Below are 13,053 nucleotides of genomic sequence, written 5' to 3'. Positions count from 1 at the left end.
AACCCACGCCTAAACCCCCTCACATCACATCACAACCCACCTAAACCCCCTCCCCTCACATCACAACACACTCTCTCCCAAACCCACTCCTCTCACATCACAACCCACACCTAAACCCCTCCCCATACATCACAACCCACTCTCTCCTATACCCCTGCCCCCTCACATCACAACTTCTCTCCTATACCCCCTTTCACTTCACAGAGCACTCTCTCCAATAGCCCACTCCTCTCCCCACATGTCTCAACACACTCTCTCCTACGCTCCCTCCCCCTGATATCATCACTGACACTTTGCCCCATCTCCTTCCACACAAGGGTCAACCTCGAAAGACGGTATAACAAAGGGGTCACTCCATTACTTTCATTACATCAATTTTGGTTGAGGATGAGGAGAAGCCATTGGGAGAGGCTTGACTGGTGGGTTTAGTCTGGGGGAGCCCATCCTTCCTCAGGCATCCATAGAGACCCAGACATCCCATGAGCAGAGACTACAACAACCCGATCAGGTCAGCTCAGTGTTTCATTGTTATTACTTCATCTCCTCTGGTTAGACCCAGTGGACCGACTCATCACCATCCACATTCCTGCACGAGCAGGACACTGTGCCTTGGGCACAACCTTCTGTTCCACCGTTGGGGACTTTCAGGACAAGCCTCCAGTTTCCCACTCCTTGGAGCACCGTTGCTTGGAGAAGCAGGGAAGACAGGATAGGGAGGGACGTAGAAGGGGTAAGATGATGAAGAACAGTGTGGTGTGTTCCTTGATACCCCCCAGCACCATCTTAAAGACTGGCATGATGAGTAAGTTCATTTAGAAGGATGGCAGGGAGAAGTGGTGAATATTGAAAGGCTGCACCAGACAAAGGAAGCATGGTGTTTGTGCTCACTAGGGGGTAGGTACACATATCTACGTTTCCTCAGAGAATTTAAATAGGGATCACAGTGGGAGCCTCTCATGGCTAGACTCGTCCGCATTCACCAGGAGGTGGTAGGAATGTTGTGACTCCTACTTGGGCAAATGCAGAGGATGACATGGCATTTTGCTCTCAGAGAAAGTAGTGCGGAGCCAGGAGACAATGTCCTCTTCGCTCTAGATCACATTTTATTTTGTGCATGGGTTCGGACACAATTCTGTCACCCAGTGCCCAGTGGTTTAGAGGAGAGCTGGTGGTAAGGCAAGACAGAGACACAAGGAACTGTAGATGCTGGAGTCTTGCATAAAACACAAAGGGCTGGAGAAACTCAGCAGGTCAAGCAGCATCTGTGGAGGGAATGGACAGTCGATGTTTCAGGTCAGGACCCTTCTTCAGACTGAAGACAGGATAGATGCAACACAACTCCATTCAGCTTCTGTGCAGTCTCACTTTGATCCAACAAGATGTAAGCTTGCTCTGACACACGGGAGGAGATTGAAGCTTGAATGGAACAAAGATACTCCATCGAGCAGAGACAGGCCATTTGTGAGCAGACAGCTCGCAGTCCTTCAAGGGAAATAGGACACTGCACATGAGAAACAAGCTGTTTTGGTGACTTGACAGATTCTTCAATTCAACAGAATGTTGTCCGATCAGAGTGACACAGTGCTGGAGCAAATCATTCTCTGACAGGAGCAAATGTATGCCACATGGGGACATGTCTCTGCTGCTGCAGCCACCACCACTGCTTACTCTCTTCTTCATTGTGAGCAAGGTCATGCAGAGATGGTGAAGAGAATCCACTCTGAGAAGAGTGAGAAGAGCAGGGATTAGTCACGTGCTTAGCTGGATAAGTTTCATGACCAGAAGTGAATGGTGCTGACTGTTGATTCATTGTCTTCCACTGCTGATACTTCACCAGCCATTTCCATTGTGTACCTCGAAGTGTTCAATGTTTGAATTACTGAATGACTTGATTGACTTGAAACTTTGCTCTTCAGAGCACCTCCCCCCCCCCCCCCCCCGACATAATCAACACCAATATGATTAATGTGTTATAAGAAAATAACTGCAGATGCTGGTACAAATCGATTTATTCACAAAATGCTGGAGTAACTCAGCAGGTCAGGCAGCATCTCGGGAGAGAAGGAATGGGTGACGTTTCGGGTCGAGACCCTTCTTCAGACTTCTTCAAATTAATGTGTTATTTTGTGTACTAATCTGTGCTGCCAAGACTACAATGCTGATCGCACAGTCCAAAGGGTTCAAGATTGTAACCAACATTTAGACTTACAGAGTGGAGCTGTTCCAAAACTATTGTTGTCCAAGCAAGTTTCCATTTATCAGGAAACACAACTCTTCTGTAGCAAGCTATTTACGTTAAGGGGTCAGGGAACCATAGGCTTGGTTCAGTTTTGTAATTAAATGATCACCAGCATATTTTACTCAAAGTACAATTGATTTTAGATTGCATAATGCTTTAAAAAAAGCATGCCGTTATGCTATTAAATTTCTAGGTTAGTGTGTTCTTGTTACTTTATTGCTGTCACCACCCTGTAATGCTAGTTGTTTTTGTGAGATTCTTGGCATATTTTTAGGTCATGCATAACTCAATGTTTGAACTTGAGCAATCTCGAAGATCCATTGCACAGAGGTGGGCTGAATTTCCTGAATGGATATCAGCCTCACGATGACACAGTGGTAGGTGCCCTGATTGCATTGTTTTATTATTAGCATTTTTTTACAAATGGAAAATAACATTTTATCGGTGTTTACACCAGAGCCTTTCAGTTCAGTTCAGTTCACTCCAGCACTGACTTTTGTGAAGAATGAGTCAATCCCGGGAAAAGAGAGGAGTGAACAGAGGGGCAGAGCACAAGCTGGGATATGAAATGGGGTTGATGTGAGGAAGTGAAAGGAACACTGCGGACCAGGTTTATCACTTCCTTTTGAAATGAACATTCAAAGTGTATTGCTGAGTTTCAGGTGATTCACTTACCTGGATTATTTTTTGTAGACTCACTGTGACTGGGACTGTCTTCCTGTCCTGAATCTAGTTTTTTAAAAAAGCAGACAGAAAACACACATTAAAAAAGTGTTTAAATTAAAATAAGTAGATTCCGCTTAAACGGGTTTCATTTCTTTAAACATTATCTACCAACATTGTCTATTTTCAACTAATATTTCAGTAAATTCATTTATCTGGTTCTTGCGCGTTCAGGGTTCTTATGTAATAACCACACATTTCACAGACGATGAAATGCTCAAACAGTGAAATTTGTTTCAAGTGCTATCCCAAATATATGTGAAAATACATTTTAGTTCATTTACATACATACAGAAAAATTTATACATAATGCCAAAGCATTCTGTGCTATCAAATGAATGGGTGATCGATGGTCTGTGTGAACTCCATGGGGTGAAGGGCCTGTTTCCATGATGTATCTCTGTGGACATGCTCACATCTTTCTTGATTCACTGATTGGGCCCATATTTATAATGTGACTAGTCTACACCAACAAAAGAAACTAGTAATGCCTTCAAATGTATCTTTCCACATCTTTTTATACATCAGTATATTTCTTTTCATTACATTATGTATGCCCTTTCTCATCGTGTTCTGTTTCATCTTATCTTTAAGATCTGTTTTAAGGCTTCTCCTTCTCCACCATCACCATCCTCCCCGAGTCAGAATTAGCACCCTCAATCCTCACCCACACAGCATCAATTTTAATTTGACATTCGACTGTATGCCACTTAATGTAACAACTGCATCTGGCGAAGTTTGTGACACATGAGCCCTCCACTATCATTCAGCATTATACATATATAAAGAAGACATGAGTGGACTAGAGTCAGCACAGAATGGATGATAATGGACACTCAAGGGGCCATTAGTAGGCAACCGTGCAGCTGTCAGTATAGTCTGTGTGTAGATGTTGCCCGTACTTAAGGCAAAGGTAACATTTCCTTTTAATCTGATTATGTGTTATATTTATCTTATGTATTATCCATAAATGTTATTGCAGACGATGTCAAGATGAGATTATTATTGCACCTTCTGTCAAGGTGAACTATTCTTTCTGTGGTGAGCACCACATGACTATCAAACACCACTGGATGTAGCTGAAGACAAAGAGAATGAAGCAGAAGGCAGGGAACAAACATTGGCCTCATCTGGCACCAGGCCTCCAGGCTGAGTGAAGTAACTCAGTTGCCAAACCAGAAATAAATGGGAAAATCCAACACTTCAATTATGTAAGCAAAGCATTGTTTGGCCAGACATTTGCATGTGACATGCTTACACATAAGACACACACGTGCACTCTCATGCACTATACACACAAATACATGTACATGCCTGCAGTTACAGAAAACAAATTATTAAATCAGAGAAAGCAGAGTAAATTCATCAATCCTGGAAGATTAAGATAATTAAATGAAACCTCCATCTGGTACAAGCACTAGGACCTGAGGGTAAACCCATGGGTAGGCATTATGCCAAAAAAGATCGAGCCAATATGGCTTTAAAATCATTTCTCCACTCACATCCAAGACTCCAGAGAAAACCGGTTATAGATTGCAAATAGGTGCTGAATACGATTTACACACTCACGAGCAGTAACATTCTGTTAAATCATCTCTATACAATAAGGAGCATAATATCAAAATGCAAGCATAGAGACACATCTCATGAAAGTTTGGAGGTTTTGTTATAGCTAAACGAAAGAGGTATCAAATATACCTGGGTGCCCATCCCCAACTCAAATCAGATCAGGGAAGAGACAATTAAATACTGGCTCAGCCTGCAAAGCCCACATCCTTTTCAATGAATAACAAAAGAATATAAGCAATTCAATTCAGGCAGAATATGCACCAAATAACTTGGAACACAGGTAACAGGGGCAGTCCTTAACCACAGCTGCTGCAGAGAGATCCACGAAAGCAGATTCTACCTTACAAGGAAACCAATTTACTCATAACTTTGTGCAATCCTACTACGATGTGATTGAAATTGTGTGACAGATGTTAACATAATGGGGCTTCGAACTCCCTTACAAGGGAAACCTATGTGTGCTCTTCATTCATTTGGACTTTTCTCATTTATTGTAGTATTTTAATTACTTAAAATAAAGACCACGTATAAAAAATAATTTTGGTCGAGTGAATATGAGAGGCAGGCCTGCCACGAAGGTTTTATTGTATGACACTCTGAAAAAGGACTCAGAGCACAAATGTGATCTAGCTCTGTGCCCCAATTCATAAAATTGAGGAGGGTAAATTTCTCAGCAGTTACCACTGACCTGCTACCTGAAGAACAGCTCCCCATCAGTTGTTTCTGCAGGTGATTATAACTCCATCACCCAGTAGAACATCAATGCCTCCATCTCCCCACCAATGATGCCCTGGTCCTCTACCTCACAATGTGACCCGTCCCCAAATCAATGGCTCACCTTTTCCTCTCTGAGCATTATTCCATTGTGGAGCACCCAAAGGAAGTCCCTATAGCCTACTTAAGCCTACTTAGCATTGTACATTGTGAGCCTTGTGCACTCCAGAATTTTGTCGTGGAGGCGCCCCTGAACAAAAAAAAATGGTTGTCCTGCTATTCATCACCTTCACATGCACTATATACAATTCCTGATCTTCTCCATAATCGTCTCTAACTGAATAACTGGGAGCCGTGAACTCCAAAACTCACTAATTCTAATATTTGTTCAATTTCCCTTTCTGTTGGCCTCAGCAATAAGCATTTCTTTCCTGTAGCCCTCTCCCTCTACAACTATCATGCCCTTAAAATCCTCTCTTTGACCAACATTTTGCTTACCTTGCCCAATCTTTGGCTCAGCACATACTCTATAGTTTGTCTCTACACACTGTACAAGGCATTTTTCTCCCTCTTTTTAAATACAACTTAATGCTGCAGTCAAATTCTTCCTTCGGGAACAAGGTCGACACACAATTAATGGCAGGGTGAAGATTTTTACTGCTTTTGGTGAACCGGAGTTAGTGGGGTTTCCATCCGAAATGTGGAAGAAAGGGCTCGCCCCGAAACGTCACCCATTCCTTCTCTCCAGATATGCTGCCTGTCCCGTTGAGTTACTCCAGCTGTTTGTGTGTATTTTTGTTTGAAACCAGCATCCACAGTTCCTTCTTATACATTAGTGGGGTTATTGGCGGGAATATATTTCACTTCATCATTGGACAATTTCCCAATGAAGCAAGAAGACAGGATCAATACATCCATAACAATCAGATTAAAAGGTAACATTTTCATACTGTTAGAATAATTTGCTAGACAAGTGTACTTTTCAAATCAATCACTTAAGAGTGGCATCTAAAGAGTGGCATAAGCTATATATATTTAGTGAGAAATATTTTCAATAGGCTTATCTGAAAACTTACAGCAATTAACTGGGCACAAAATATATTTTTTATTTAATGTAAATTCCCAAAGAGGCTCACGTCTCTGCTCAGTATCAATAACTTTGTTGAGAGTTTCACAGATGTTGAAAATGATCCTGCCTTGCCAAGTCCTGCTTTACGTAAAGTCCAGGCCGTTTTGTGCCTCATTAAGAACAATGAACTGTTTAAAAGCAAACTTGGCTACCGTTCCACACTGCACGCTGCCTGTCGACATTTCAAGAAAAAGGCTTGGCAGCCATTTTAGGTCTGACCTATGTTGAGCACACGATCAGAGTGCATGCCAAAAGATCTGAGTGTGCCAAGACTATCTTGGCACAAACAATCAATTTTATAAAGATAAATTTGCCAGAAATATTGTAATTACAAAACACCAAAGCCAGGATGTTGAACATTACAGCTGTGTCAATATAAATATCTAATTTAGTAGACTTCCTCCACCTAGCACGTAGCATGCCAAGTCTAAATATCTGTAGTGAAGTCAAGGACTTATGTTTCGGTTTTCATTTCTGCTGATAACAATGAGCAACTATTTGAACTGAAACTAGTCTGTCATCCTGAAAGGGTGAACATGCATAAAAGATGGGTCCTCGTATACAAGCCATAAGCTGTTCCATTTTAAGCAATCGATGAATCAATGCAAACATATGGGGTTTTTTTAAGCACAGACATCACCCCAGAGTAAAGACAGCATGTTGACATGTATATGAGGAAAAAGGGTAGCATCAGATATGAGTAGCAAGCAAACACTGTAAGTTAAGATGCAGAACTAATTCATGCAACAACCCAAAGTTTTGAGAAACATTTGCTGATAATATCCTACAAGAAATGAAGGCTTATTTAATCTCAATATAAAGAAGGAACATGGTGAACATGGGCACAACAATATAAAACTTAAAGAAAAAGAATGGATACACCAATCTTTCACTTAAAGCCATTGATTCCCAGATATCAAATAGCTATTTAAATAACACAGATACTGAAAATAGGTGCAGGAGTAGGCCATTCGGCCCTTCGAGCCAGCACCGCCATTCAATGTGATCATAGCTGATCATCCACAATCAGTACCCCGTTCCTGTCATTTCCCCATATCCCTTGATTCCGCGAGCCCTACGAGCTCTATCCTACTCTCTCTTGAATGCATCCAGTGAATCGGCCTCCACTGCCTTCTGAGGCAGAGAATTCCACAAATTCACAATTCTCTGGGTTAAAAAGTTAACCCGCTGAGTTACTCCAGCACTTTGTGTCCTTTTAGGTGGCTCAGAATGGTTATCAACAGGAAAGACATGCAGCAATAAATAATCACTTTGGAGGAGAATAGACATGCAAATTTGGTGGTTGTAATAAGTAATCTCATTCAACAGGAATTGGGGATCCAATCGCACAAGTAATCACCGTCAACTTTCAGCACTAGATTGCTATCGCTGTTGTTTGCATATTTTTTCTTCTTGTTTTGGTTTGGTGACCGTAATTACAACTGTTCAAGATATTCAGTCCATTTTCGTTTATTGCTTTATTCTGAGGATGTCATTGGGCTTTACATTTTTTGGTCAGATAACATTTCTCATGGGCTTAACATCATGCCCTGACTCCAGAGTACTTAGCTTCCTCCTCTCGAGAACTCATCCACAAAAAACATGTTGCTGTCTCCTCCCTCCCTACATAATATTGTCACCATATTGAGCCCATTCACCCTACTGCTCTGCCGACGTGGACTCAAATACTCCACGGCATAATATGCTCTTGAATATTCTTCTGTGCAAGTTAGCAATGTGAATGGCAACTAGGAAATTACTCTCTTATTGCATCTGGTTGCTTTTGAATAATTTTGTTTACAACTTGAGATGAGCACAGTTCATTTACCTGTAGGCATTTGGAAAAAACTTTACTCTTCATCAGCATCTACAAGCACTTTAAGGCCAATATGCACAGATGGAGGTTTTGCAGCTTATAATTGGTTTACATTGAAGGGGTTCTAATGGTAGGGAAGTTCACCAGGGAAAATGGGAACAAGTAAATTGTAGTGATCCAAGAATGGGCATGGTGATATACCCACATTTGTTGATTGCAATAAAGGCAATGCACCAATTTAGTCCTGCCTCTGACTCTGACAATAATAGCATCCGGTGTGCATTAATCCTGTTGATGATTCTCTCACTGTGCCACCCAAAGTGTTGGCAGACATGTGAATATTGTCGTAGTCTACTACCAATTAAAGCCAACACAATTTGTTTATAGCTACCATGTACCTCTTATAAGGATAATTGCCCTGAGGTAGGAGCTGGTGCCGACATTTATACTAGAACAGAAGTGGATCTGAGAGTATCATAACATGGGAAAGAGTAGCTCCCAAGGTTCATAAGTGGAGATCCTGGCAGAGGAGGAGAAAAAGGGGGAGATCCCCACAAGATGACAATTTCAAAAGACAGTAGGGGCAAATGAGGCAGATGTCAAGCACCGAGGATTATGGACAAGGTGTAAGGAGTTTGATGACCTTGAAGGAGTGTCCAAGGTTAATAAATATAACTTCCCACTCTCAGGACGACTAAGCAAACGCTGCTTGTTGTAACAGATACCCGTCGCTCATATCAACCAATAATCTATGTCAGCAAAGATTTGTACCTAACATTAATATGCCTCACTGCACCCGCATACCTTAGCAACTGCAAGGTACACGCCTTTACATTTCAAAGGCTGTTCGCTACCAGCTATTCAACAATGACAACACAATTACCCAGATTACACAATATGCACTGGCATTGTTCCCCTCTGTTGCAACTGGAGGCAGCAACATCAAAAATGCAAGGCGTGCACTAACTAAAGGAAGGCAACAGCCAATATTGGACAGGCCTCACCCCAGGCAACCAATGGCACAACTAAAACCTCTGGAGATGATCATATCCTCATACCAGTGTAGGAAAATAACTGCAGATACTGATACAAATCAGTATTCTTCTCTCAAATCAAATTCCTTCTCTCCTGAGATGCTGCCTGCCCTGCTGAGTGACTCCAGCATTTTGTGAAAAAATATCCTCATACCAAATCATTCCTTCACACATTCCACCATCCCTCCAACCTTACACTCTTATGAGTTGTAGCTAGAGATTATGTAAGCATGCAATGTTATATTTCCCAAAACCCCAACACAGTTGGTGCCATTTTCCTTTCAAATGCCCAAGATGATCAACCATGCCAAGTATTGCAGATGCACCAGAAGAACGTAATGCTGAAGTTAAACTATGAGCCATCAGCTCTTATACTGACTACATATGATTTAGAAGGCTGCATGGAGATAGACACTCTGTGTGGTGAAACGTTGAGCAGCCAGGGCTGGTAGAAAGGATAAAGCCGGTGCCAATTCACTAGACAATGTCTGCTGCTGTTGCCTCAGATGAGAGTTTCAGAAGATGACTGATGGGTTTTCACAATAAAAGAGTATGGAGAAGAATATCAGCAAACATGCAGCAAAATTAAGGAGCGAAGAGGAGACCTGTACCTAGGTGTAGGTTTATAGGGCCTGGGTTTGCAACGCATTCTTTCCAGTGTAGAAGTGTTAACCTACTCCCTACGCACACTCTCCAACTTGACCTGCATCTGCTGGCTGATGTTGCAGCTGTCCATAGCATGAGCAGCAGCCGCCCCATATCCCAAAGTTGCAGGCAAACTAAGGCTTGTCAAAGGACTGTGGATCATGGTGAGGAAAGGGGCTTCCTGATCCTTTTTTTTGTGTATGAGACAATAACATGGCTCGGTTAGCATTCACTGCCCAGATTGCCCTTTAATTGTGTGGCTTGTTGAACCATTACAGCAGTCAAATCAGGATCAGCCAGTTTACCATGGGCCAGTAATCAGATAGATCACAAAGAAAACCGAGTTTCTTCTCTAAAGGGCATTGATAGAGAAACAGGTTGACATGGTGTTCCATCTATCTGCTCTCCATCTGATCTCACAGCTCCAGTTGAGTGACAGAGGCCCATAGACTATCAACCTGTTCTCATTCCTTGCTGTTTTGCAGCAGCTCGTCACCTAGAGATTGTGCAATCTAATGCCAGGCCCTCTGGGCCAGGAAGTCGAGATCATCCTCTGAGTTCTTCTACAAATCTTCGAATGACCAAGAGCCCTGAAAGAGGTGGAAGCCATCCACTTCAAAGATACAAGGAAGAACACAAAGCGAATGTGTGACAGGAATCGATTGACCTTTGCAACCAGCATTACCGGATTTCATCACAAATTCTACGAGGAATATTTTGGAATACATTTTATTTTATTTTGCATTTTTGGCCAAATCATCTAAGTGGTCAAAAAGAAAGTAAAGGGCATTTCTGAGTATGTTGGTAAATGAGGAATTGGGGCCGAGTTCTGAGATGACTTCAGGAAAGGCCCTGCTCCATCCCCTACCCCTTCCCAGTTCTCCCACCAGTCTTACTGTCTCCGACTACATTCTATCTTTGTCCCGCCCATTCCCCTGACATCAGTCTGAAGAAGGGTCTTGATCCGAAACGTCACCCATTCCTTCTCTCCAGAGATGCTGCCTGTCTCGCTGAGTTACTCCAGCATTTTGTGTCTACCTTCAGGAAAGGGACTGTCCAGTTTACCTGTTCCCTTCCTCATTCGCTTCACCATTTCCACTTGGCACTTCCTTGTGCATCTGCTCTCGAACCACTCCGCACTGCTCTCCAACCACTCCTGATTCCATGGGCTGTCAAACCGTGATCACCACATCAAAGGTCCACCCATATCTTCAAACTGCTCCATCAAGGGCTGAGGAGGAGCTTCAGAGCAGTGTTGCCAACTGAGGTACTATCTCATCAGGCCAGCTTTCTGTTTATCAGCCTGGATGTGGTACATGGTTCACAACGTCTACAACCTGCACACCTGAGTGCAGATCCCCTATCAGAGTTGTCAGTCGTGACAACCGTGATAATTGTTACTGCATGGTCATCTCCGTGTTCGCTACAGTGGCTCACATGTAAATGTCGTTGTGTACTTGTGCAGGAGAAGGCGGCATGATTCACTGGTCACAAATGCACTAATGGACTGTAAACTCATTTCCAATGTAGGGCAAAGTGGAAACGCGAAGAACAGAGTCACACAATCACATCTAGTACCGTGGATGACCGCAAGATGTAAGCATCTTGATTGCTCATAGGATACCAGTCACTGACCACATTGTTCTCTGCCTGTGGTCACAAACCAGCTGGACCTCAAAGGAAAGGAATCCCTGTCAGTTCTGCTGCAGCCTTGGTGTGATATCAATAGTCAATAGTCGTTTATTTGTTACATACACATAAATGTGTAGTAAAATGAAACATTACCCGCAGTTGAACAATAAGACCAATAAGACCAATAAGATTAATCAATAAAAATGCAATAACACATACAATCACAACTAACACCAAACAAAAAGAAACATCCATCACAGTGAGTCTCCTCCAGTCCCTCCTCACTGTGATGGAAGGCCAGAATGTCTTTTTCTCTTCCCTGCCGTCTTGTCCCGCGGTCAGGCTGTTGGAGTTGCCACGTCGGGGCGGTCGGGGCTCCCGATATTGAAGCCCCCGCTGGGCGGTGAAAAAAAATCCCGCGGCCTATTTCAGGCCGCGCCGGATGGTGAAAGTTCCGTGGCGGGCCGACCCAAGCCCCGCAATTCGGGGCGGGCGGACACGTTGCCTCTGCCGCTGCCGGAGCTCCCGATGTCGGCCCCCATCCAGGGGCCTGCGGGCTTCCGACGTCCACGCGGCCCGCGCCGGAGCCTCCGGAGACGAGTCGCAGCCGTTCCCGCAGCATTCGCAGGCAGCCAGCGCCGCAGGTGGTGAGTCCGGACCGCGGGCTCTGCGAACCAGAGACCCAGGTGGTCCCAGGTGCATGGCCGGTGGTAGGCCGCAACGGGAACGGAGACACGATACAGAACAAAGGTCGCGTCTCCGTTCTGGAGAGAGAATGTTACAGTTACAGTTCCCGTTCCCTCCCACCCCCCCCCCCCAAAACATAACATACAACACTACATCATATTAACACTACAATTGAGACAAAAACAACAAAAAACACAAAAGACAGACGGACTGCAGGCAAGCCGCAGCTGCGACGGCAGCGCTGGCTCCTCCCTGGATTCGGATTCCTCTCAGTCAGATGCATACTGCAGCATAGGGAAGTCTGTAACCACAGATCAACATGTCTGCTCTTCCCACCCCTGCCAAAGGAGATATCAGAAAGTCTCACTGATCTCCTGTAACCAAATGGCAGTCGAAAATTACAAATTGTTGCAGATATCTATAGCTGCAAATGGCAGTGAATTGTGGACACCGCAAGAAATTGCAGTGAATTGTGCAGGCAGCCCAGACCATCACATAAACCAACCCTTCTATTGAGTAAGAAGGAACTGCAGATGCTGGTTTAAATCGAAGTTAGACACAATCTAGACACAAAATGCTGGAGTAAATCAGTGGGACAGGCAGCATCTCTGGAGAGAAGGAATGGGTGATGTTTTGGGTCGAGACCCTTCTTCAGACAAAGGGTCTCGACCCAAAATGTCACCCATTCCTTCTCTCCCAGAGGCTGCCTGTTACGCTGTTACTCCAGCTTTTTTGTGTCTATCTCCCTTTTATTAATTCCATGTATACCTCACGCTGCCTTGGCAAGGCCAACAGCATTATCAAGGATGAGTTACACCCTGGCCACTCCCTCTTGTCCCCTCCCCCATCAGGCAAAAGGTATAGA

The 13,053-nt window shown here is 43.6% G+C and overlaps 1 protein-coding gene across 14 annotated transcripts in view; it reads right to left on the bottom strand.

Moving 5' to 3' along the window:
- LOC144591618 (nuclear factor 1 B-type-like) overlaps positions 1–13,053 on the bottom strand; it is a 241,588-nt gene that overhangs the window by 111,610 nt on the left and 116,925 nt on the right. For all 14 annotated transcript variants that reach the window (XM_078395692.1, XM_078395678.1, XM_078395730.1 and 11 more), the window contains one exon: positions 2,915–2,968. In XM_078395692.1, the coding sequence (XP_078251818.1) occupies positions 2,915–2,968 (54 nt within the window). The remainder of the gene's footprint in view (positions 1–2,914; positions 2,969–13,053) is intronic.

Source organism: Rhinoraja longicauda, chromosome 3 (genome assembly GCF_053455715.1).
Source record: "Rhinoraja longicauda isolate Sanriku21f chromosome 3, sRhiLon1.1, whole genome shotgun sequence".
NCBI classification, from domain to species: Eukaryota; Metazoa; Chordata; class Chondrichthyes; order Rajiformes; family Arhynchobatidae; genus Rhinoraja; species Rhinoraja longicauda.
The sequence above is the reverse complement of the archived record's forward strand: the minus strand, read 5'-3'. Positions and strand labels throughout refer to the sequence as shown.